Source organism: Pygocentrus nattereri, chromosome 4 (genome assembly GCF_015220715.1).
Source record: "Pygocentrus nattereri isolate fPygNat1 chromosome 4, fPygNat1.pri, whole genome shotgun sequence".
NCBI classification, from domain to species: Eukaryota; Metazoa; Chordata; class Actinopteri; order Characiformes; family Serrasalmidae; genus Pygocentrus; species Pygocentrus nattereri.
Genome location: NC_051214.1, coordinates 20,589,782 through 20,616,556, shown reverse-complemented (window position 1 = coordinate 20,616,556; position 26,775 = coordinate 20,589,782). Strand labels below are relative to the sequence as shown.

General features: G+C 41.2%; 1 protein-coding gene across 2 annotated transcripts; it reads right to left on the bottom strand.

Moving 5' to 3' along the window:
* Positions 1-1,919: 1,919 nt before the first annotated feature.
* On the bottom strand, positions 1,920-24,971 carry olfml2ba (olfactomedin-like 2Ba). 2 transcript variants are annotated; one of them, XM_017723733.2, is made up of 8 exons: positions 24,601-24,971; positions 17,218-17,469; positions 16,936-17,043; positions 13,645-13,812; positions 13,124-13,307; positions 10,941-11,981; positions 8,226-8,402; positions 1,920-4,114 (listed from the first exon to the last, which is right to left on the bottom strand). In XM_017723733.2, the coding sequence occupies exons 1-8, from the start codon at positions 24,733-24,735 to the stop codon at positions 3,495-3,497; spliced, it is 2,685 nt and encodes an 894-aa protein (XP_017579222.2). In that variant the 5' UTR covers positions 24,736-24,971; the 3' UTR covers positions 1,920-3,494. The 2 variants fall into 2 exon arrangements, with proteins under 2 accessions (XP_017579222.2, XP_037393759.1); XM_037537862.1 differs by having other exon boundaries at positions 17,218-17,398; positions 24,601-24,734.
* Between the last annotated feature and the right edge of the window lie 1,804 nt (positions 24,972-26,775).

Here is a 26,775-nt window from a genome sequence, read left to right as displayed (position 1 = left end):
TTATTTTTTATTTGTTTGCACCCTGTACGCTTTGTGCTGTGAATCTTTGGAAGAGGATATTTATGAATTTTTATTAACGTTTCTTTAATTTTCTTATTCGAAGCAATGAGAGAAAGATGCAGAAACTACCTTTTTCAGCCCTTTTTCTCAGCCCTATTGCTTCTTAGAGGCAGAAAATACATAGCTTTTTGGACTAGCATTATTAAACATATGAGGTTCTTAATGGTTCCTCTGTCTTGACCTTCAGGGAACTGCATCCGTCCTGGTACATGGCACTTTTACTGGTGTGCACTTAAGAGAAATGTTCCTAGTGATTGACATCGAAAATTAGCAGATACCTACAGCTGTGCGATCCTATCGGTTTCTTTTGGCTGTTGGCTTCCATTAGCATTCATTTATGCATTTCCATATTAGACTATAGCTGTAGTCCCACTTTAGCATTTAGCGAGTGACGTCGCAGGCTTGTTTTTTTTAATGCGTTAGATTACTGTTTAGTTCCACCTTCCTCATTAGAATACCAACACAGCAGTTACTCAAACCACTTAGAAGCATAAATCCTTGTCAGGTTTGATGGACCAAAGTCAAAGATACAACCCCATTTCCAAAAAAGTTTGGGACGCTGTGCAAAATGTAAATAAAAACAAAATGGAATGATGTGCAGATCATTTAAACCCTATATGTAATTGAAAATAGTACAAGGAAAACAAATCAAATGCTGAAACTGTTTATATATATATATATATATATATATATATATATATATATATATATATATATATATATATATATATATATATATATATTTGCATATTTTGAATTCAATGCCATCAACATGTTCCAAAAAAGTTGGGACAGGGGCAACAAAAGGCTGGTACAGTTGTGTAATGTTGGTGGTTAATTGGCAACAGGTCAGTAACATGATTGGGTATAAAGAGCATCTCAGAGAGGCGGAGTCTTTCAGAAGTAAATTTGAGGAGGGGTTCACCACTCTGTGAAAGACTGCACAATCAAATAGTGCAACAATTCAAGAAGAACGCTTCTCAACATAAAATAGCAAAGGATGTTTGCTTTTCATCGTCTACGGTACAGAATATCATTAAAAGATTCAGAAAATCTGGAGAAATCTCTGTATGTAAGGGACAAGGCCAAAAACCAGTATTTGCTGGCTCTGATCTTTGGGCCCTCAGACGGCACTGCATTAAAAACAGATATGATTCTGTAGTGGAAATCACTGCATGGGCTCAGAAACACTTCTGAAAACCACTGTCTGTGAAAACAGTTCATCACTGCATCCACAAATGCAAATTAAAACTCAAACACAAAGAAGAAACCAAATATAAACAGGAGCCAGAAATGCTGCCACCTTCTCTGGGCCTGAGCTCATTCAAAATGGACTGAGGGGAAGTGGAAAAGTGTCCTGTGGTTTGACGAATCAAAATTTGAAATTCTATTTGGAAATCATGGACAGTGTCCTCCGGGCTAAAGACAACTCAGCTTATTAGTGCACAGTTCAAACTGACCTGCCTGCAGTACAGACCTGTCACAACTGATAAGATTTGACGCAGTATGAAATGAAAAAATATGACAAAGGAGACCCTGAAACTGATGAGCAGCTGAAATCCTGTATCAAACAAAAATGGAAAACATTTGACTTTCAGAACTACAGCAGCATCTCCTCAGTTCCCAAACACAGAGTGCTGTTAAAAGAAGAGGTGATGAAACACAGCGGAACGTAGTTGACATTAAATTAAATATGGCCACATGTTTTTCGAAAAACTAACATTTTTCAGTTTCAACATTTGATTTGTTGTCTTTGTAGTAGTTAAAATAAAACAATATATGGTTTACGTGATTTGCACATCATTAAATTTAGTATTTATTACATTTTGCACAGTGTCCCAACTTTTTGGAATTGGGGCCTGGAAGTCCAGCTGGTGGTACAGGCCACATCTTACATTATTTGGATGACCGTATGATCCACAGATTTTAGTAAGTGATCAGTAAAGGGAGTGAATTTACATGTAAACTTGCTTAAACACAGGGTTACATAATAGGACTGTTATTACATCTTACATAAAACAAATACCCTGCTACTTTTTTTCAGTCCCTGTTTTCTGTTGAATTTTTTAAAGAAAATGTTTTAAAATTAATATTTCATCACTTGCAAAATCTCTATCAGCTGTCAGTGTCACGAGTGCAGCATTGCAAAAACAAAAATAAACACTGGAGTAAGTTTGAGTGCTGTGTTCTTATTGTGGTACGTTTATTCTCCAGCCAGAGCAAAGATGAAAGATCCTCTACAATCTCCTCTGCGGTTTCCATTGTTTCTCTAAGCGCTTGCAACCTGAAATGGACGCTCTGTGGTCAGTCCTGATTATAGCTCTTTGGGAATGATCCGCTTAAAGGTTACACTCAGAAATTATACTTTATTTTTTACCACAACGCTTAAGTTGGGGCTTCAGTGTAAGTCTTGGGTGTAGGAGGAGGGGGTTTACCCAATACCATAATTTGAGGGTCTTTGAGGGTTTACCTGACCCATAGCATGCAATAAGAATATAGCACTATTCTTCTTACTGTGGCATAAAAGAAAAACAAATCATTCAAACATTTTATTGCAGTCCTTTTTTCTGTAAGTGCTTTACAAAGAAACTTTCACTGTGTAAAAAAGTGAAACTGCCATAAGGTTTACAGAAACAAAGCAGGGATGAAAACAAGAATAGAAATAGCTAAAATATACGTTTGTAGTATTTCTAGGTTTTAATTAACAGCTTCAATTTAAAAGCATTTTCTGGGATGTTTTAGTTTAAAACAAAAAAAATTCTACCAAGTTTACATTCATCGATCCCATATTTCAGCTTAAAGCAATATTACAGTATATACACAACGCTTTCTTAGAATCGCAGAATAAACCTCCTCCTTTTTGCCAAAGATCTGCCAGCCCCCCTGGGAGGTATAGTTATAATCGTTAGGAACTGTTTTCATAGTGCAAACCCAAGAATCACGATAAACCTCAGCTATGGACTAAAGCACTTAGCGAACCGCTAAAGGAATAGTCTGAACGTTCTCCTACTTCCCATGTTGAAACTCTCAGGATTTTGAAAATGGATCATTTCTATTCTCCCAACATCCCTTTCTAGTCATATTTAAATAGCATGACAATTGACTTTCTGAGATGCCTTCGGATCTGAACTACAACAGCAAAACATCTGGTTTAAATGTTCCTTTTAACACTGAACAAACTAATTTCCCATTTCCTAAGAAACGTTGAGCCGATTTATGAGCACTGAGGTCGTGTTAATACCATGAAAACATCACCCACAATTTCCAATAACAGGTAAAAACATCAGTAAAGCGCAGTCAGCTATATGAGTGTTAATATGTCATGAGAAATGCTAAGCGGACTGCTCTACAATCCACATTACGCTTGATGTGCTTGGATCCCCCAAAGACATCGGTTCTGTACAGTGACCCTCTGTGACCCACTTCTAGACTGTCTAAAGAGGATCCACATATGCAAATTGGACGTTATATGTGACCTGGTGACCGTTGTCCCAGGCATACAGCACCCTCTCTTTGGGGTTGTAGTCAATCTGAGTGATGTAGGTGTAGTTATTGTTGAAGGGCAGCCGAGGGATCATCTGCGTGTTGGTGTGTGTGTCAAAGGCGTAGCTCAGGTTGTTTTCCTGCTGATTGTAGTTGTCTGTAGCGTACAGGACGCCACAGTCGATGAAGCAGTTGCCGTATCGGTTGCGGCGGAGTCCGGTCCTCCAAGTGGTCTCGCGCTGCGTGCTCAGGTCGATCGGGTTAAGGCGACTCAGGACGATCACCTCCTGCAGGAAGCCCTCGTCGTCCAGCGCTGGGTAGATCACCCACAACCCACTCTCGTCGACTGCAAGGTCCATTTCAGAGCGACCCTTCCATCGCCAGGATGCCACCTCGTCGTTCTCCAGCACGGCGTCATGCAGCATGGTCCAGGCCGCCACGTGGCGCATCCGCAGGTCATACTTGATGATGTCACGGGAGAAGGCGCGGTTGTAGAAAAAGGCACCATTGTAGACCACGTGGCCGGTGCCAATCCAGCTGTAGGGAAGCTTATAGGTGTTGGTGAAACGTCCTGGAAATAAACGCAAGACCACATCAACTAAAAGATCTAACAGAGGACATGGCATTCTTTTGTAATTCACCATTACCATCCATATGAGGCCTTGGTCTAACATGTTTCTGATGAAAAAAACTGCTTAGACCCGCAGGCATTCCATGTTGGTCTAAGCTGGTTTAGCAGGTCAGCCAGTACGGTCAAGCATACCAGCATTCAAAACAACACATGCTGGTTTTGGTGGTGATCAGCATAACTGCATTCAATTTCTATGTCAGGCATAACATCATGACCGCCTCCTTGTTTCTACGCTCATTGTCAATTTTATCAGCTCCACTTACTCTATAGGTGAACTTTGTAGTTCTACAGTTACAGACTGTAGTCCATCTGTTTCTCTGATACTTTGTTAGCCCCCTTTTACCCTGTTCTTCAGTGGTCAGGACCCCCATGGACTCTCACAGAGCAGGTACTATTTGGGTGGTGGATCGTTCTCAGCACTGCAGTAACACTGAGTAGAGTGGATCAGACACAGCAGTGCTGCTGGAGTTTTTAAACACCTCAGTGTCACTGCTGGACTGAGAACAGTCCACCAACCAAAAATATCCAACAGCGTCCAGTAGGCAGCATCCTGTGACCACTGATGAAGAGGATGACTAGAGGATGACCAACACAACCTGTGCAGCAGCAGATGAGCTATCGTCTCTGACTTTATACCTACAAGGTTGACTGACAAGGTAGGAGTAATACAGTGGTCAATAAGTGGACACGGTGCTTTACCATAATTCCAAAGTATATAATTTCAGCTATATTAAGACTTATCAATCAAAACTTTGAGTCCAACAACAAATGAGCAATAGCAAGCAAGCTAACATTCAACTAACCTCTTCAACCTAACCCCTCATCCCCAAAATGTTGGGACACTAATCCAAATCCATCCATCCATCCATCCATCATCTTCCGCTTCCGTTCGGGTCGCGGGGGCAGCATCCTAAGCAATGAGGCCCAGACCTCCCTTTCCCCAGCCACTTCCACTAGCTCCCCGGGGGGGGATTCCGAGGCGCTCCCAGGCCAGCTGGGCAATATAGTCACACCAGCGTGTCCTGGGTCTTCCCTGGGGTCTCCTCCCGGCTGGACTTGCCTGTGACACCTCCCGAGAGAGGCATCCAGGAGGCATCCTAACTAGATGCCCGAACCACCTCAGCTGGCTCCTCTCGTCGTGAAGAAGCAGCGGCTCTACTCAGAGTCCCTCCCGGATGACCGAACTTCTCACCCTATCTCTAAGGGAGAGTTCAGACACCCTGCGGAGGAAACTCATTTTGACCGCTTGTATTCACAATCTCATTCTTTTGGTCATTACCCAAAGCTCATGACCATAGGTGAGGGTGGGAATGTATATCGACCGGTAAATCGAGAGCCTTGCCTTATGGCTCAGCTCTTTCTTTACCACAAAAGACTGGTAAAGAGCCCGTATCACTGCTGACCCAGCACCAATCCGCCTGTCAATCTCAAGCTCCCTTGTACCATCACTCGTGAACAAGACCCCGATTTACTTAAACTCCTCCACTTGAGGCAAGAGCCTTTCCCCGACTCAGAGGGGGCTCTTCACTGGACACCCTCCATACCCTGACTGCGCCTAAAAATTCTATCCATAAAAATTATGAATGGAATAGGTGACTGACGGAGTCCAACTCTCACTGGGAACGAGTCTGACTTACTGCCGGCCATGCGAACCAAACTCCTGCTTTGTTTATACAGGGCCTGAATGGCTCGTAGCAAAGAGCCATGTACCCTGTACTCCCGAAGCACCTCCCACAGAATACCCCAGGGAACACAGTCGAATGCCTTCTCCAAATCCACAAAGCATATGTGGACTGGTTGGGCAAATTCCCATGAACCTGGAGAGGGTGAAGAGTTGGTCCAGTGTTCAACAACCAGGGCGGAACCCGCACTGCTCCTCCTGAATCCGAGGTTTGACTATAAGCCAGACTCTCTTCTCCAGTACCCCTGCATAGACCTTACCAGGGAGGCTGAGGAGTGTGATTCCCATTCAAATGCTTACATGTTCAAACCAGAGATCTTAAGTGCACCATCCAACACAACTGATTTCATTGACAAAAAGTTAGAAAATCTTAGAAATCTAAGAAAACTTGAATATTGAGGTGAATTAATTGTCAAATTTAATTGACAAAAAAATTGTCTCTTGGTAATACAGCATCTGTGAGAACAACTACAGATACACTATTCAGAAATCGAGCGAAACGTGCTGCAATGGAGACAGAACGTGTTCAACATCTGTCTGCTTTGACCATTTAAAAGAAAAAAAATCCAGCAAGCCTGACTGACCATCAGTTGTGCAAACTCTGCTCTCCATGCCTAAAAGCTGTCTTCCAAAAGAAGAAACATGCAACAAGTTGGTAAAGCATGTTACTGCTGGTGGTTGTAACTTTACTAATGCAAATGACTAAATTTATATTGCAAAGTAATAAATATACAAGATGGAACAGTTTTAGTAGTGAAACTTCCTCACTACTAAATATTCCAGTCAACTGTCAGTGGTATTATAACAAAGTGGAAGTGATTGGGAACGACAGCAACTCGGCCACAAAGTGGTCGGCCACGTAAAATAACAGAGCGGGGTCAGCGGATGCTGAGGGGCATAAAGCACAGAGGTCACCGACTTTCTGCAGTGTCAATCACTACAGATCTCCAAACTTCATGTGGCCTTCAGATCAGCTCAAGAACAGTGTAGAGAACTTCATGGAATGGGTTTCCATGGCTGAGCAGCTGCATCCAAACCTTACATCACCAAGTGCAATGCAAAGCATGGAATGCAGTGGAGTAAAGCACTGCCACTGGACTCTAGAGCAGTGGAGATTGTTCTCTGGAGTGACCAATCATGCCTCTCCATCTGGCAATCCGATGGACGAGTCTGGGTTTGGTGGTTGCCAGAAGAACAGTACTTGTCTGACTGCATTGTGCCAAGTGTAAAGTTTGGTGGAGGGGGGATTATGGTGTGGGGTTGTTTTTCAGGAGTTGGGCTCGGCCCCTTAGTTCCAGTGAAAGAAACTCTTAATGCTTCAGCACCAAGAGATTTTGAAAAATTTCATGCTCATCAACTTTGTGGGAACAGTTTGGGGACGGCCCCTTCCTGTTCCAACATGACTGCGCACCAGTGCACAAAGCAAGGTCCACAAAGACATGGATGAGCGAGTTTGGTGTGGAAGAACTTGACTGGCCTGCACAGAGTCCTGACCTCAACCCGATAGAACACCTTTGGGATGAATCAGAGCGGAGACTGCGAGCCAGGCCTTCTCGTCCAAGACCAATGTCTGACCTCACAAATGTGCTTCTGGAAGAACAGTCAAAAATTCTCATAAGCACACTCCTAACCCTTGTGGAAAGCCTTCCCAGAAGAGTTGCAGCTGTTATAGCTGCAAAGGGTTTGCTGACATCATATTAAACCCTATGGATTAAGAATGGGATCTCACTCAAGTTCATATGCGTGTGAAGGCAGACGAGCAAATACTTTTGGCAATATAGTGTAACTTGTATTGAAAGTGTCTTCAGACTCCTTTAAAGCACTGTATGCTGGTTTTTCTCTGGGGGTGTAATGAGTGGAAAAACACCCTTGTTGCACTCTTTGGTTAACCTACAAGTTCCAAAGCCTCTACGTTTGTCCTGCATACATTATCCCTAAAAATATCAGCTTCTTTTGAAGTATGAGGCCATTAAATAGTTAATATACAGTTTACGCTGCATGCAAACCAACATTACTGCACATAAAATGACACTGAGCAATGATACGGAAACACCAAAATGTGGTAATCAAGTAGTTTTGGCAGCTGTAGGGTACAATTTGAGTTGGTAATATTGCTATATAACAGAGCTGAATTAGCATCATTACCTTCACATAATGAGGACAAATGTACATAGAAAAGAATCAGCTTTGGAACTTACTTGGTTACCAGAGGAGGCCAAAGAGGGGATTTTTGAAGGCACATACATTTTTTTCCATAGACAAAAACAGCTTAGCCCTCATTATTTGGGTGTGTAATCATATATGACCTCATATGTCTATGGACGTGTAAATGGACATGCATGGCAGGACGGACTTGAGAAACAAGGATACCTTGTTTGAAGATATCCATATTCTGGAACTCCAGCAGGTGGTTGCCATAGTAATAATTAGTGACGTAGATCTTTTCGTCTCGAGCCAGCGGATCTCTCATCCAGGCTCCTTCATCGCGGCCATATGTGTTGTGCGTGACAGGTTCTGAGATCGTGGCCAGTGTGTCTTTGCAATCTCCTGTGAACAAAAACAGTGTACAGAACTTCCCCGATGAGACTTTTAATGCCAGAAAGCAAATATTATATTTAGATACACAGATTTTGGTTTTGACTCCTGAAGAATTTAATATATGTTAACACATCAGTCGTGGGCTGGAGGTTAGGGAAACGGCCCTGTGCCCGGAATGTTGCTAGTTCGATCCCCAGAGCAGACAGTACGTGACTGAGGTGGCCTTGAGCAAGGCACCTAACCCCCAACTGCTCCCCGGGCACTGCGGTTAGGGCTGCCCACTGCTCTGGGCAAGTGGGCTCACTGCCCCCTAGTATGTGTGCATGTGGTGTTTCACTTCACGTATGGGTTAAATGTGGAGGTGAAATTTCCCTGTTGTGGGAGTAATAAGGGTCTCTTAATACTCAAATTTAAATATGACATTTATCTGCACATTTTAGAGCACAATTTCTATTGATTTGCTGAATTAACATGTTTGCACAAGCAATCTATTGTTTTATTTTTCCCATTGTGTTAAATAAAGCAAATAAACAGTAATTGTGCATTAAAATGTGCCGAAGTGTGTCTGTAGAGGACGTGTAACTTTTTTCACTTAGAAAATCAACAAAATATGCCATTTCAACAGGGTACCCAAACTTTTGCATAGGACTGCAAGTATCCGTGAGATGGCCAAAAGTATGTGGACACATTCATGGGTATAAAATCAAGCATATGTGATCTCCGATCTTTAAATCCAAGACTTTGATCCAGATTTTTTTAAATTTTTGGAATGGAATGACACTAAGTGGCCAATCAGTTAGCTCAACAGTTCAGTTAATGACCATTAATTACAAAATCAATGATCAGAAATTGGATATATAGGATTTGAATCGGGGGGCAGTCGTGGGCTGGAGGTCAGGGAACCAGCCCTGTGACCGGAAGGTCGCTGGTTCGATTCCTCAAGCCAACATATGTATGTGACTGAAGTGCCCTTGAGTAAAGCACCTAACCCCCAACTGCTCCCTGGCCGCCATGGATAGGGCTGCCCACTGCTCCAGGCAACTGTGCTCACTGCCCCCTAATGTGTGTGTTCACTAGAGTGTGTGGTGTTTCACTGCACACATCAATCAAAATGCAGAGATGAAATTTCCCCATTGTGGGGCTGATAAGGGTCACTTAATAAAGAATAAATAACAATAATAAAGAAAAGAATTTGAAGCCCAAAGAAAAACACTGGCTATAGCATGGCTCATTCTGAAGAGCTCGGTGACTTTTAATGTGGCACCATCATAGGACGGCACCTTTTCACCTAAGTCAAAGCTGCCCTGTCAACTGTAAGTGGTGGACACCATCCAATATTCCCAAACCTATAAAACACTCAGAGCTTGAAAAATAAATGGTACTGTCACACACTGGTCTGTGTATCTTTCGGTCATTCAATTTTTATTTCAAAACCAGCATTGAAAAACAGGAAAAATGGGTCAGTTCTCTTTTTTGGTTTTATTATTGTTGGTTGAAAAATCAAGAAACAACTTCTTTTTACAGTTTCACAAACTGACATAACAGTGACCTGTCCAGGGTGTATCCTGCCTTCCTGCCTTATCCCAATGACCGCTGGGATAGGCTCCAGCACCCCCCCAAACTGACGTCTATTAAAATGCTCATAAGCACAAAACACTGAATGTAAACAGTTTCCATCAGGGAGAACCGAGTGGCTCTGAAATCACTTTTTACACACAAGCAAAGTTTCAGTTTAAGATTTATTTACAACTTAGTTACAAGTTGAATAAAAACTTGCTTTAAACTCAGGATCACAAATGAGCTCCTTTACTATATTGATCTGTAGGTCTCTGTTCATAAACATAAACCAGCCCAAACTAATTTACTATAAAATGAAATGGTGTTTGTAGAAATTCAGAAAAAAGCCGCGTCAGTCACGACTGCATATGTGGACATATTTCTATATTGTGCTCTATTTACACAAAGTTAGGTTAGTTCATCATTTATGTTGAACAGACTCTCCCAAAATTTTACGCTGCTGCTCTGACGTTGAACCGTGTGCTGCACTGGGTCAGTATGACCAACAGGTCAAAACAAGCTCAGAACGAAGTGACCGCTGTGCCCTGATTGGTGCTCTTGCTTTGCACTTCTTTTGTTTTGACATGTTACCTTTTTATAGACACAGAAACCAAAAGGAACGACAGATTTCTCAAAATGTAGTGGAGGAAAAAGTCAGATATTAGACTTTGAAATGTAGTGGAGTGAAAGTAAAAAGTCGCCCAGAATGGAAAAACTTCAGTACAGATACACAAAAAAATACTTAAGTACAGAAACTAATTACATTTACTTAGATACTGTCCAACACTGGTTATTTGGTTTTATGATTAGTTTATGAAACTGTAAAACGAAGCTGTTTCTTGATTTTTCCACAGAACCAAAAGCAAGAACTGACTTGTTTTCCTGTTTTTCAGTGCTAGATTTGAAATGAGGATTGAATGACCAAACGATACACGGACACACATTTGACCCACATGGAAGATTTGGTCAAACATTTCAGCTTTAGTTTACCTTGCCGTCTTTGAGGTTTCTCCTTTAAGATCTCTTTTACCACAGTTTTAACGATCTTCGGCTCCACTTCTGTCACTTCCTCCACTTCCTCTTCTTCATCCCAGCTGATGCTGTACTTGTGTTTGGCAGGTGTGCTGGAGGTAGCAGTCATAGTGGTTGTGGTAGTGGTCATCAAGGGTGCGGCTGAAGTAGTGGTTGGCCTTCGAGTAGCTATGGGTGCTGCTGTGGTGGAACGAGGCTTACTCCCAGTTACACGTGGTGTAGTCATAACAGTAGCTGTTAAAGTCTGAAGATTCGAGGTAGTAGCTGTTGTGCCAGCAGTGACCGTCTCAGAGTTTGCGGTTGTAGCTGTTGTGCCAGTGGCAGCATCTGTGATTGTGGTGGGAGACGTGGCTGGCTGGGTAATAGCTTGTGTCTGAGTGGTTGGTGACCGTGTTGTCCTTGTTAGTATGACTTCTGGTTCTCTGGCGAGGTCCTGGATGAAGTTCTCTCCGGAGATGGGTGCACTTATCTTGGGGTTTCGCTGACTGACGACAGTGGCTGCAGTCTGTGCCGAATTTGTGGTCATTTCAGGAACAACTGAAGTTGACTCCATCTTTACATGACTCAAAGTGGATGGCTTGGCCAGGATGTTCCGAACTTGTGGGACAACATATTTCTCCTCTCTTCCTTCCTCAGTTCCGGAGAGGTTCTGAGGTGTGGTCAGTTCTGTGGGCCTGACATCTTTGAATTTTTCTGTAGTAGTGGAGGTTCTTAAGGCTCTCAGCTCAGTAGAATTCCCCATGGTAGACTGTGAGGTTTTTGCCATTTCAGGCTCTGGATTATCCAGTGTTTTAATCTTCACAGGCAGAAAAGAGTCAGATCCTACCATTTGAGACTCTGGCTTGCTTTGTGTGACTGCTTCGTCCATAGTTTTGGGTTTAGCTGGAACTGACCATGCTCTTATGACAGGCCTGAAGGCAGGGGCAATGGGCTGCAGAAGCTGCTCGTCTGCAAAGAGATCTACAGGACTGTCACCACTGTGACTTTCATCTTCCGGCACTGCAGGAAGGAACCAAACATAAGTTAGTGCAGATATATAAACAGATGCAAAAACAGAAAGACTTACCCATTTTTACTATTATGTTATTTTGTGGTCTGTAAGGCTTTAAAATGTTCCGAAATACAAATCATTTTTCAGCGTCAGAAAAAAAAACTGAAAATATTATTTAACATATAATTACATGGAAGCCTATATACCTAAACATTTTTTCAGTTTTTTTCAGTATTCAGTGCCCTTTAACTTTATTAACGCTTTCATTCTTTTGATGGGATTTGGGAGAAAAAGAAATCTGCAGGGATGGTAAAAAAGGTCAAATAAAACTAAAGCACTATAAACTGAGAGTTAATAATGCCATATCAGCGCTTCGTGCTGTTTATCAGAGTCGCCGCTCCACAGTTTCAGTCTCCATTTCCCAAACGCTTTAGCCGCGCACTAACGTTATTCCTCCTAATAAACACACAAACATTCAGCTCCGTCTCCTTTAGCTTCATCCTTCTTACTGTGTTTTGGGGGTTTATTTTACTTTTATGTGTATTAAGATAAGAAGTTGATTGTTCCTCGCGCTAAACTCAGTTTTTAACGCCAGGTACAGCCTGAATAATTTCCTGTTGATCCGGACAGGTCATTTTCACTTTCAGTTATTAAAGAAATAAAAGCTACTGAAAGCCGTCCATGCAGCCTAGATTAATCTGTGTCTGAGGATTATAACTAAACAAATTTGGTGAAAATCGGTTGAGTAATAAGGAAGATGTGGCTGATTCCTGAGACTCATTGGCTCCCAATACAAGCGAATTTGTTCACAAGTGGTTTTTGACCTCTCCAACATGTCAGACGCTCAGACGTATTGCCTCACGTACCGAAAACAACATACAATGCGACATCTAGGTGTGGATATCTGTGGACTGGAGAGGCATCTGCCCTCTTCTTCTTTAGATTTGGGAGGGCTTATAACCCAATAGCCCCCTGTCATTGGCCCGTATGTTAGTGACCATTTTGGAAACTGAATAAACTCGTGGAAATACTACAGCTTTCCCAAAGTTCTGAAAATGAAATGCCATTTTTCTCTGGATGGACATATTGTCAACGTAATCAATGTGCTATTGATTACAGATCGTTGTGCGTTTTTTTTTTTTTAACTTACCGTTCTCCTCTGTTTCCGCCTCATCTACCGGGTCAGCTTTATAGTATGTGACCCCCCTGACAATCATCTTTGGGTTCTGCTCCCTCCCATGACGCTCTTGTTCTCGTAAGGCCTTAACTGCATCTTCTGGTTCTGGCAGCCTTTCCTTCAGCAGGCTTCCAACAAACCTCTCCTCATATTTATTCTGTCAAAATCAAAGTCATGTCATTCCCCTTTTTTAGGTACCCTTTAAATAACATAGCTCAATCCAAGTTCAGTCCATGGCATGCTTTCAACAAAAGCCCAAAGTTGTTATATAAATCTGACTCGTTAATTTCGTTAAGTATTTAAATATAAGCCTGTGGAGCAGACAGTATACATCACACTACATGAGGTAACTTATTTAATTCGCAGACTTTCCCACTCCTAAGCCTAAACAAACAATAGCAACCCAACGGTCATTTTGGTTTATTGTTCACAGTAACACAGAGGTTTTTCCTCATTACATCATTCAACTGGCAGCAGTAGAAGAATCCACCCACCTCTGCGTGCTGATAAGCTGCAGCCTCGCCACTCATTTCACTCAGTCGCTTCCTCTTCTCTTGCCGTGGCAGAGGTGCGGTGAAGGACAGTGCTCCTCCTGTTGTTTCTGGCTTTGGTGACACACTTCCTACCTCTGCCTTTGCATCAGTGTGATTCTGAGACATTATCTAAAGAGCAGCATGAAGAACAAGATAAAAACATCCGCGTTTGTGGCACTGTGATGAGCAGCTGTCCTTTCCACAACTACAGTAACACTCCAGCTGCTTTTATGTTTCAAACGAGGTACAAAGTTTCCCACACACCTGAAAATGAATGGGATCACCTCCCATGCAGATTCTCCCCAATACCTTTACCTCAATTTTAGACTCCTTAACCACCAGATGTGCCAGGTGTGCATCAGTTACCAGAGGTAAACAGTAAATAGTTAAGTTCCTATAAAGTTCCACATGCTTAAATAACAACATTATGGATTTTTATGTTTATTATCAAATGGCACTTTTATATTTTAGAGCTATAAGGCTCTACAACAATTCTCCTTACTGCAGAGACGGTACTGATCTCCTGCTGTCTGAACTGTGCTGAACCACATCACTGCATCTCCTCTCTGATCAATACACACTGTGCAATATCACAACTATTACTCCAATGACACTTTTCACTGCACTTTACACTTTAAACTCAAAGTTAGTCACGTCTGTAATAAGTGCTGTTAGACCTCATACCACTCAGTGCCTGCTGTCTGTAAATACAGCAAATCTCTCATATGCCACGTGAATACGTAAATAGATAAACCCTTTTACTTTATTTTATTTCTCTTGTACTTTAACTTCTGTCTAGATTTATTTCTATTTTGTATTTTTCTACATAGTTCATGTGTAATTATATGTGTTGCTACTGCAACACTGCAATTGCCCTCTTTCGCTCTTTCTTTGTCATTTGTTCTTTCTTTCTTTCTTTCTTTCTCTTGTTCTGAGAAATGAAGTTCTCTCTTCTTTCCTGTTCTTGTTCTCGTTCTCTTTCTCCCTTTTTGTCATTTGTTCTTTCTTTCTGTTTGTTGTTCGTTCTTTCTTTCTGTCGTTCATCTTTCTTTTTCTTTTGTTCTGTCATTCGTTCTTTCTTTCGTTGTCTTTTGTTCTTTTTTCTTCCTTTCTTTCTGTTGTTCGTTCTTTCTTTCTTTCTTTCTTTCTTTCTTTCTTTCTTTCTTTCTTCTGTCTGTAAGAAAACAAACACTGCTGTACTGATATGGGAACTGTGGGTCAATGCCGATACCCTATTATAAGGAAATTTAATACTCACTTGTATTTGCTAATAAATGCAGTAAAATCCATAAAATACAGACATTTTAGCAAAGTAGTGCCACCTAGACTAGTCCTGCCTGTCCAGAATACAATTAATACATCAAATATATCAAATGTTGGATTGAAATATCTGTCAAATCTAAATGCTGATATTTTGTGAATATCTGCTCATATGGATACGTTTCCAGTATTTTTGGGCGTCACCTAGACTAGTCCTGCCTGTCCAGAATACAATTAATACATCAAATATATCAAATGTTGGATTGAAATATCTGTCACCTAGACTAGTCCTGCCTGTCCAGAATACAATTAATACATCAAATATATCAAATGTTGGATTGAAATATCTGTCAAATCTAAATGCTGATATTTTGTGAATATCTGCTCATATGGATACGTTTCCAGTATTTTTGGGCGTCATTAGAGACACATCTACTTCTTACTCCGTCCCATTTTAATCTTTCAAATTCCATTTGCAGTTAATTCACTGCATTTAACATCATTAATATCATACTCTTTGTTTAGTAATCGGGTTTCTAACCCTGGTCCTGGAGTAGCTTCTGCTCTTTGTCCTGCTCCTCCTCAGGTTCTGAAGGACCTGCTAAAATGAGCTGATTAGTTAGATTAGGCATGTTGGGAGCAGGGAGACACTAAAACATAGTTTTACTAAAACATAGTTTTACACTAAAACAAACCTAGACTAGTCCTGCCTGTCCAGAATACAATTAATACATCAAATATATCAAATGTTGGATTGAAATATCTGTCAAATCTAAATGCTGATATTTTGTGAATATCTGCTCATATGGATACGTTTCCAGTATTTTTGGGCGTCATTAGAGACACATCTACTTCTTACTCCGTCCCATTTTAATCTTTCAAATTCCATTTGCAGTTAATTCACTGCATTTAACATCATTAATATCATACTCTTTGTTTAGTAATCGGGTTTCTAACCCTGGTCCTGGAGTAGCTTCTGCTCTTTGTCCTGCTCCTCCTCAGGTTCTGAAGGACCTGCTAAAATGAGCTGATTAGTTAGATTAGGCATGTTGGGAGCAGGGAGACACTAAAACATGCAGGACAGGAGGTAGTCCAGGACCAGAGCTGCTTGCATGTATCACTTATGGACATTTTAAGCTTTACTGAGTATATGAATGCAAAAATTCTACAAAATCAAAATGGAAATGATTTCTTGTATTTATAATTGCTTTATAAACACCAATATAGAGAAATAAATAAGTAGAGGTGACACTCAACTTATACCGTCATGTCATATAAGATTACCAAAAAGTTTATCACACTTGCTATTTGACAAAACTAATCCTAAAAGGGGATTGCCATTTTCCCCAAACATCTGGTTAAGATAAAAAACAAAGCCAGTCAGAGTGGTTTGATGTGAAATGCTCCAGGAAACTGGTAGTGACAGGAACCAGACATCCAAAAAGTTTAAAGCAGGAGTTTGGACACCCCTGGTTTAAAGTCTCTAAATCTATCTCACAGAAAATACGCTGGCCGATGTCTGAGACACTGTTTTACAATACGTTTGAAAGAAAGAAAACTATTTTCCAATTTTTGACACAATTTTAACATCGTTAACATTAAATGTAAAAACTGAAAGGACATATGTAAGCCACTCTGAATAGTAAATAAAATAAAAAGCTGCATTGTACACACCTCAACCACTAGTTCTCCACCCCTGTAAAGAAATTTGAGTTTCTCTGCAATGAACCATTTCACATCAAACCACTGTGAATTACAGTTTACAACAACTGAACAATAAAGAAACTTTAAAAATGGGTGGAATTCCCCTTTCAGCTCCGCTCTGACTCAGGGTTGGTTCTGTACATCTTGCTATTGCCAAGTTAAACTGCCACTCCCCCTTTCTTCTCGTTCTGATTGACTGACTCATTAGAACATGTGTGACGTCATTCAGTGCCTTTCTTTAAAGCTGGCAAGCTTCTCTGTTGTTTTCCAGAGCTTCACATCACTCACCCTCTCGATGTTCTCCACCCGCTCCAGGAGCTTAGTGGTGACCGAGTGTAGCTTCAGCAGGTCCATGCCGTAAAAGGACCCCTCCAGCAGCTCGATGATGGTGGAGAGCTGAAAGGAACCAAGCAAAATCCGTCACAGCGACTCTCACACTTCTGAACGTCATGCTTGCTGCTTGTCCTAGTAGCCATTCGCATGACGAACAGTGTAAAAGTGATCCATCTAGCCTAATTTTTGTTTGTGTTTTTGTTTGTCTGATGTCGGCCCCTCCTGCCTGCTGGTCACCTTGATGTTTTCCTTGCCGGCTTCCCGAAGCTTTTTCAGCCTGAAGTCGCCCTCACAGGGATTGAGTGCGGACGGCGGCGCCATGCAGGCGCACTTGCAGTGTGGGCCCGAGCTGAGGGTCTCCACGCTGTAGGAGTGGCCGAGCTCCCCCGTCCTGCCGCAGGCGCTCCTGCTCACGGCTCTGACAACACATTTACAGCCACAGTCAGCGCCTTCCGAAAGCGCTTTCACTTTGTCATAATCACCCAGCAGCTACAAAGAGAAGAGGACCGGATGCGTTTTCCACCAAGCCAAATCAGAATAGCAAAAAAAGTAAACAGCATGCAATCTCAAAAGTTAAAAAAGAAAGAAAACTACATGGTGCTCGTGCCATATGCTCACTTGTCACATGAAAGTTGAGTGGTGTGTCTCAATCTGGGCCCTATATTCTCACAATTCACTGTCTAGTGCTCATATGTCAAACAGAAGGCCTGCAGGCCAAGTCAGGCCCAAGGCACAAACCTATTCTGCCCGCAAAATTATTTTAATTTTCTATTTATATTAGCCTGTTTCACAATGAGCTGCACTACAGTTCCCAGCATGCACTGCAACGTAATGTGTGCTTCCACTCCATCTCCAACAACAATCGATGGGACAGTACCACATTTGTTCAATCGAATGGGCAGTTTTGAAAAACCAGCTGTACATTAGGGACATTTAAAGCTGTTTAACAGTTATCTGCAGCTAAAGCAGTGCTGTGCAAAAGGTAAAACAAATGTGAAAACAAAAGGCAATGATGTGCAAATCATTTAAACCCTATATTTAATTGAAAATAGTACAAAGGCAACATATCAGATGTTGAAATTGAGAACCTTTTTTTTTTTTTTTTAAATACATGCCCATTTTTTTATTTGATGCCAACCACACTTTTCAACACAAAGTTGGGATGGGGCAACAAAAGGTTGGTAAATTTGTGTAATGCTGCAAAACATCTCTAGCTTAATCAGCACCTGGTCAGTAACATGACTGGGTATAAAAAGTGCAACCAGGAGGATGAAGAGGGCCGTTTCTCAACGTAAAATAGCAAAGAACTTTTGCTTTTCATCATGCTGTACATCACATTATTAATGGATTCAGAGAATCCGGAGAAATCTCTGTATGTGAGGCACAAGGCCAAAAACCAGTATTTGCTGGACATGATCTTTGGGTCCTCAGACGGCACTGCATTAAAAAACAGACATGATTCTGTAGTGGAAATTACTGCATGGGTTTAAAAACACTTCTGAAAACCACTGTCTGTGAAAACAGTTCATCACTGCATCCACAAATGCAACTTAAAACTCTAAAACACAAAGAAGAAACCAAATATAAACAGCATCCAGAAATGCTGCCACCTTCTCTGGGCCTGAGCTCATTCAAAATGGACTGAGGGGAAGTGGAAAAGTGTCCTGTGGTTCAACAACATTTAAAATTATTTTTGGAAATCATGGACACTGTGCCCTCCGGGCTAAAGACCCCTCAGTGCACAGTTCAAAAGCTGGTGTTCATGATGGTTTAGGGGGGCATTAGTGCACGTGGCATGGGTGACGTGCACTTCTATGAAGACACCATTAATGCTGAATGATACAGTATATACATTTTGGCAACATATGCTGCCATCCAGATGACATCTTTTTCAGGGAAGGCCTTGATTATTTCAGCAAGACAATGTCAAACCACATTCCGCATGTATTACAGCAGCATTGCTCCATATTAGAAGAGTCCAGCTGCTAAACTGGCTTGCCTACAGTCCAGGCTAGTCACCACTGAGAACATTTGGAACATTATAAAATGAAAAACACGACAAAGGAGCCCCTGAAACTGTGGAGCAGCTGAAATCCTACATCAAACAAGAATGAACAACATGTCACTTTCTAAACTACAGCAGCATCTCCACAGTCCCCAAATACTTAGAGTGTTGTTAAAAGAAGAGGTGATGAATCACAGTGGTAGAGAGGCCCCCGTCCCAACTTTTTTGGAACGTGTTGTTGACATCAAATTCAAAATTGGCATATATTTTTAAAAATAATAATTAAATTCCCAGTTTCAACATTTGATTTGTTGTCTTTGTAGTATTTTCCTTAAAAATATGGCTTACATGATTTAAAAATATCATTGCATTCTATTTTCATTTACATGGTGCACAGCGTCCCAACTTTTTTGGAAATGAGGTTGTATTATTTTATATATTATTAAAGTTATTTCTGAATCGTTTAAGTATTTCAGTGCCTATTTTCTGCTGTTGTAGTTTTTGTGTCCCAAATGTCCCGTTTGGGTCAAAATATTCAGTAAAAATGAAATAAATACAGAGCTGGTCCACAGATGTGCCAAGACTTTTTCATTTTTAATTCTAAAGGTTTAAAGGAAATTTAAATTTAAAGGTTGAGTTTGACCACTGGTCTAGTGAGGTCTAGTGCGCTAACAACAGTGACCTAACAATGTCCCAGTTACTGTGGTAACATTTTGAAGCTCCTTAACTGCATATCATCACTGTCCAAAAAAAAAAAAAAAGGTGCTTCATTTTTATTAATTTTTATTTTTCATTTGAACAATGTCGATGTCCTTTACATTGGAAATTTGATGATGAATGGACCAAAAGAAATGCTTCAAAATCACTTCAACCTTCAATCACATCAACCTCTTTATATTAACTTACATTGAAAGTTTTTGCCTTCTCCTGTAAAGTTATTATTTTGGAGATGCATGTTTCCGTTGGCCAGCGATGTTATCACATATCAAAAAACACAACATCAATTACTGAAGGACAAAACCATCTTTTGAAATTCGAAAAATTTCAACCTACGGCAGCTTCGGATTGGCAGCCTGAGTTTAGTTAGTGTGCAACCTTCCAGACTGAGTACACAAACTGGACATACATGCTTGGTCAGTGTGCGATACCTGTGTTTGATGGTCAGAAGCATCATTCAATCGACTCATTTTGACTGTAAGTACTTAGTCGGAACAGAATGTGTTAGTCTGTTCAGTGTACTCTGGCCATTTCAGCACTTCTAGTTAAAGCCTGACTGATATGACACTTTTGTGACTGATACCAATACCAATTTTAATCAACTGAAAATTCTGATACACAGCAAAACAATTTCATATTTGCATTTTATCATTTATTTTTCTAGCCATTAGTTTTTAATGTATGATTCTTGACAGTCAGTTGTCAATTGTGAATTGTCAGATATGGGCAGTCATGGGCTGGAGGTTTGGGCAGTCATGGGCTAGAAGTTAGGGAACCAGCCTTGTGACCAGAAGGTCGTCGGTTCGATCCCCTGAGCTGACAGTATGTGACTGAAGTGCCCTTGAGCAAGACACCTAACCCCCAACCTTGCTGCGGATAGGGCTGCCCACAGTTAAACAGGTTGTCAATGTCGGCCAGTAAGGTCAGCAAATTGATAGTGATCTATTTCTACAACATTTGGATATTAATACTATGCTACTTCCGCCCACAATTCATTACCTAGTGTAAATGCACTGCAGGGTGATTCAAGAAGATCTGTCTGATTTCAAAGCGTCCCTATATTTACGCCTAGGAACCATCACACACCAATTAAAGAGGGGGTAATAAAGTTTCTGACTTTTTCCCTTCAGTCTGAGAGGAGATGAGACCCCTGAGCAGAAAGCGTTCTGTGTTCTCCACTTCAATAAGAGTGAATCCGTCATAACTGTGCAGCGTGATTTTCATAGGCATTGACGCTCCAACAGTTCAGAGCGTTCCGGCTGTGGCGCCACAGCTGTAGGTATAAATAAAATAATCCTCCTTTACCGTAAAATAAAGCTCTGCTGATCGTTCCACACAGTTTAACAATAAATGGTCTTAAACACTGGAGTTAATGTAGAACTGATAATTCACCCTTTAACCCTGAAGATCAGAGCGGACTGCTGGTCCACATAGCAACGCAGACCACAATCTCACCTAGCTAGTAGCTAACGAAAAGGCTAAAAGAAAGATGTGGTTTGGAGACTAATGAACTTATCTGCATTTATTAGCACTCTAGATGGTTTCTTGATACATTTTTAGCTTCAACAAGAAACTGTTAAACACTAAAAAGTCACAAAACTGAAGTCAGTTTCTCTGCTGCACAACTTAAGTTGGAATAGGAAAAATCCAACAAGGAGCTGGCAAATGAGAAACTGACTCCAGTTTCTGAACACTGAGGGACATTTTTAAAAAAACTTCCGCTTTTGGAAAAGTTTCCTGCTGGAGATGTGCGAAAAACAGCTGTAGCTGAGCTAAACCTTAACATAGAGCAAAGTAAGTCTGTGTTTTTGTTTATACAGAATTTGTGAGCTGATACTAGCACATTAGCACATACAGACATATTTACAGGCAAGATGATAAAATGCACATAAAAAAACAGCATCAACTGTAGAGCAGCTATGAACTATAGATTATTCATAGGTGTGAATTCAAATGTTAAAGATTCATTTAGAATTTCATCCACTGATGTACACTATTTCCAAAAGTATTCGCTCATCTTCCTTCACACTCATATGAACTTGAGTGACATCCCATTCTTAATCCATAGGGTTTAATATGATGTCGGCCCACCGTTTGCAGCTATAACAGCTTCAACTCTTCTGGGAAGGCTTTCCACAAGGGTTAGGAGTGTGTTTATGGGAATTTTTGACCGTTCTTCCAGAAGCACATTCGTGAGTTCAGACACTGATATTGGACGAGAAGGCCTGGCTCGCAGTCTCCACTCTGATTCATCCCAAAGCTGTTCTATAGGGTTGAGGTCAGGACTCTGTGCAGGCCAGTCAAGTTCTTCCACACCAAACTCGCTCATCCATGTCTTTATGGACCTTGCTTTGTGCACTGGTGTGCAGTCATGTTGGAACAGGAGGGGATCATCCCCAAACTGTTCCCACAAAGTTTGGGAGCATGAAATTGTCCAAAATCTCTTGGTGCTGAAGCATTAAGAGCTCCTTTCACTGGAACCATGGGGCCGAGCCCAACTCCTGAAAAACAACCCCACACCAAATCCCCCCTCCACCAAACTTTACACTTGGCACAATGCAGTCAGACAAGTATCGTTCTCCTGGCAACCGCCAAACACAGACTCATCCATCAGATTGCCAGAGGGAGAAGTGTGATTCTTCACTCCAGAGAACACGTCTCCACTGCTCTAGAGTCCAGAGGTGGCTTTACACCACTGCATTCCACACTCTGCATTGTGCTTGGTGATGTAAGGCTTGGATGCAGCTGCTCGGCCATGGAAACCCATTCCATGAAGCTCTCTACGCTCTTCTTGAGCTGATCTGAAGGCCACATGAAGTTTGGAGGTCTGTAGTGATTGACTCTGCAGAAAGTCGGTGACCTCTGCACACCATGCCCCTCAGTATCCACTGACCCCACTCTGTCATTTTACATGGCCGACCACTTCGTGGCTGAGTTGCTGTCGTTCCCAATCACTTCCACTTTGTTATAACACCACTGACAGTTGACTGTGGAATATTTAGTAGTGAGAAAATTTCACAACTGGACTTGTTGCACAGGTGGCGTCCGATCACGGTACCACGCTGGAATTTACTGAACTCCTGAGAGCGACCCATTCTTTCACTAATGTTTGTAGAAGCAGTCTGCAGGCCTAGGGGCTTGGTTTTATATACCTGTGGCCATGGAAGTTATTGCAACACCTGAATTCAATGATTTGGATCGGTGAGCGAAAACATTTGGAAATATAGTGTAGCTCAAGTAGGAAAAGGCAACATGCTCTACTGAACTGTCAGCAGAGGTGGGAGTTAACAAGTTACATTTAGGCCTACTCAGTTACATGTACTCAAGTTAAAACATGATGAGTTTGTATTCTTGAGTCTTTCTGAATGTGTTCTTCTACTGTGGGGAGTCTATTTTAGTCAGCTACATTTTAGGCATAAATATTTAGCTCCTAATTTCAATCTCCTTTCATTTTATTATATCGCTGACCTCTGTGATCTGCACTGTTTTGCAACCGATCTGTCACTTTTGAGGTTTTCCCTGATTTTATTACTTTATTTTAGAGATACATCAAAAAAACAATATGCAGCCAAACTGGACACCTGTGTGCTTATACTCTTGTTTTTTTTAAAAAGGTGCAGTCATTATTTCACTTCTGATTGAGTTTGGGTTAGTGAACGTCAGTTGTAAATAAGCGTGTCGCTGTTGTCAGATCAAAACCTCGCATTTCCAAAATGCCAACTTTACAGGAGAAGGAAAAAACATACCTTACTTTTAATGTAAGTCAATGGAACCAGACATCTTTCCAAGTAATTTGGTTCATTTCTGTTGGTCCATTCATCATGAAATTTACATAAAATATATAGGACCAAGGGAACTTTCAGATGATGTCAAAAACTGAAAAATGACTGAAAATTTTACACTTATTCGCCGGACCTAAAGCAGTAAAATGCCCCCCAAACTGAGACAAAAGAGAATATGGCACGAGAACAACATCTCAGAACAACTCAGTACTAGCCTAACATAACCAGAGGTTGAATCTGGATCTAGAATCCAGTTTCCGATCCTGTATTTTGTAATCACTGGTAAGTAAAGAGGAACTCCACCAATTTTTCAATAGTTCTAAATAATACAGAGGTTGAGATGTAAACAAAGTCATTCCGAGTGGTTTGTTGTTAAATGGTTCACGTGTACAGAAACCTACAGGCTCAGATTTCTTTACAGTGGTGGTGATGGGAACCAGAGGTCACAATGTCTACAGCACAAACATAGCCATTTTATTTACCATCCAGAACCACCAGTGAACCTACACATGTCTTCTGTGTTTTTATATATAAAGTAGAGGAAAGTGTGAAAAAAATGGGACTATTTTGCCTTATAACACCTTGCCAAACCCCTCCCCTCCGCCAAACATTCAAATAAATGGATTAAACAAGATATTTCAGGCCAAAGCATTATCACTAAACTATCGTAAAACAGAGTCTTAGGCACCAGAAAGTGTGTTCATAACCACTTCACGTAATAACTTTGTGAGGGAGCTTTTAGAGGTGAACGTCTGGTTCCTATCACCACCGCTGTGAACAATCCTGACTCCTCTAGTTTCTCTAGAGCTGAGCGTTTTACACCAAACCACTCTGAACTACCCTGTCTACATTTTAACCACTAAATTATGTGGAACTTTTGAAAAATTGGTGGAGTTCCCCTTTAACTGATTGACCATCTAGTACCAAAATCCAGGACCAAAAACTGGATTTGAAGGATCCTGGCCTAAACTAATGCAAATCTACAGGGGTCTTAGCTGTTGTTAGCTCTCTGACCACATGCACAGAAAGCCTTTTAACTAGTCTACATGGCCATTCACTGGCCAAATAACTTCAGTGGACTTTAGTGGATTATAATGAGAGTCTGGAGACTCCTACCTGGGATAATATGTTCTCCTGGTTGTCCTCCTCCGGAGGGCTTAGTTCCTCTGCAGCTCGCTGTTGATTCAGCACGGCTGCACTTGAAGAAAGAGCCGAGAAGAAGAGGATGGACCAAACTCCTACGTTCGCCATTACTTTACAATAAATGTCCTCAAACCATAAGACACAACAGCACTGAGTCCCTCAGACCTTCACATCCAGAGTGGAGACGCAGTTAAACGTGTCTGGAGGCTGTTTTGGTCTCGGGCTCCAGTCATTGAAACTGCTGGTGGGAGTGAAGCTGGGAGATGAAGTGGAGAAGAAGCAGGTGGACACAGAGAGGAGGAAAGCAGGCTGAGTGAAGGAGAGAGAGGAAGGCAGGATGGAGGAATTGGTGGGGACAAATGGTGGGAGGCAACGGCGGGGGGGGGCAATCTCACACGCACGCACACGTACATCTTGGCGTATTATTGTGTTTTGCTTGTCTTTAAATAAGAAGTACAGATTAAATTACAGGAACAAGCAATAAACTATACATGTTTAGAAACGCTCTGTCACTCTGAACTAGTAGAGAGTAGAATTACCGCTCAGACGCTAGAGGGCGCACCCGAGCGAGTCCAAAATGAATGGGTTGATATGGCGCATTTGAGCAAAATCATAGTTTAAAAGTGCTTGATTTTGTTTATAAGAAAGAATGCAATCATTTCCCGAGCAATGAATACAATAAAACATTTTAGCAACATTGTTATATTTTTAAGAGCTTTTAATCAATCATCACACTCTAGCAGTAAAGCCTGCCTCCTGCTGTCTAAGGAAAAAATGAAATATTTAGGTGACTTTGCTCTGTTTTTTTAGTGAAATCCATCCTTCTGCTTTCTGAAATTAAAAGAAAGTTATTAGTGTTTAGAAACTATTTTAACTTCTCGGTTTTCAGCTGTTGAGCTCCATTCCCGCTCGCGGGCGCCCTCTGGCGTTGTCCCGTTTTTGCTAGAACTGGTGGGCGTGGCCACACCTTATTCCTCCCGTTGAGTCCTCAATGAATGGGAGTGAATGGAGCTCAACGGCTAAAATCGAGAAGTTAAAATAGTTTCTAATCACTCGCCCAGTACTTTCCTTTCATTTTAGACAGTATAAGGATATGTTTCACTGAAAAAACAAACAAATCTCACTCTGTTTTTCCCTTTTTCTACAGCAAACGGGTTTTGGGCAACAGGAGGCGGGCTTTACTGCCAGAGCGTGATGATTGACGGGCGAGCAGAGCAGCTCATTGGCTGTTCGCGCTCACTGATGTCTTGGACGTAAATGAGGCGCTGTTTTAAACTCCTATAACTCGAGTTTAAAAGCTCTTAAAAATATACCCGCTGTGCTAAAATGTTTATGCTGTTCTGTGTTCAGGAAATGATCGCATTATTTTACATAAAAATATTTAAGCATTTATAATCTATGATTTTGCTCAAAGGCTCCCTATCAACACATTCATTTTGGACTCGCTTGGGGGCCCTCTAGCGTTTGAGAAAACCTGAAGATATTGCAGAGAGAGATTCTCCTCTCTACCTACAAGCTAACAAGCTACAGCTGCTCTGCGCAGTTTTAAAGCCAGTGTAATAGTATCAGTTATCCAGCAGGGGTCGCTGTAAGCTTTCTAATGTGTACACAGGTTCAACTACATACCTGGCAAAAGTATTTAGAACTGAATGACAGCAATGACGTTCATATATTTGCTTATTTGGAAATGATGTACACATGAAAAGAATTTATAGAAAAAAATAAAATGTGTTACTTTGATTAGAAAATAGCACAATCCACAATCTTCACACACGATGGCTGCATAGAATACACTCATAAAACTAACCACTGGAGCTGTTGGACTTTTAAACTGAGTATATTTCTATGCTAAATGAACGAGTTGTGTTTTCTTTAGGTGGCTTGTTTACATAAAATGGACAATAATGCAACCAAAGTACATTTTAGTTAATGAAACTTTATTTTTCAAACGAAACCCAAATAAATTGCTCTGAAATGAATGGAAATGTGTGGCATAAATGGATTAAAATTACACTGCAATTTATTTACTAATTTATTTTCCCTCCTGACAGTATGGCCTGTTTGTTTAGAGTTAGTGGAAGTGTATGTATATATATATATATATATATATATGTGTGTGTGTGTGTGTGTGTGTGTGTGTGTGCGTGT

Excerpts from the sequence above, each read along its gene's own strand:
- olfml2ba (XM_017723733.2), bottom strand. The coding sequence starts at position 24,735 with ATGGCGAACGTAGGAGTTTGGTCCATCCTCTTCTTCTCGGCTCTTTCT. Across the intron at positions 17,044-17,217 it reads CCGGCAAGGAAAACATCAAG|CTCTCCACCATCATCGAGCT; the intron begins GTGACCAGCAGG and ends GGTTCCTTTCAG. Across the intron at positions 13,813-16,935 it reads GGGTGGAGAACATCGAGAGG|ATAATGTCTCAGAATCACAC; the intron begins GTGAGTGATGTG and ends GCTGCTCTTTAG.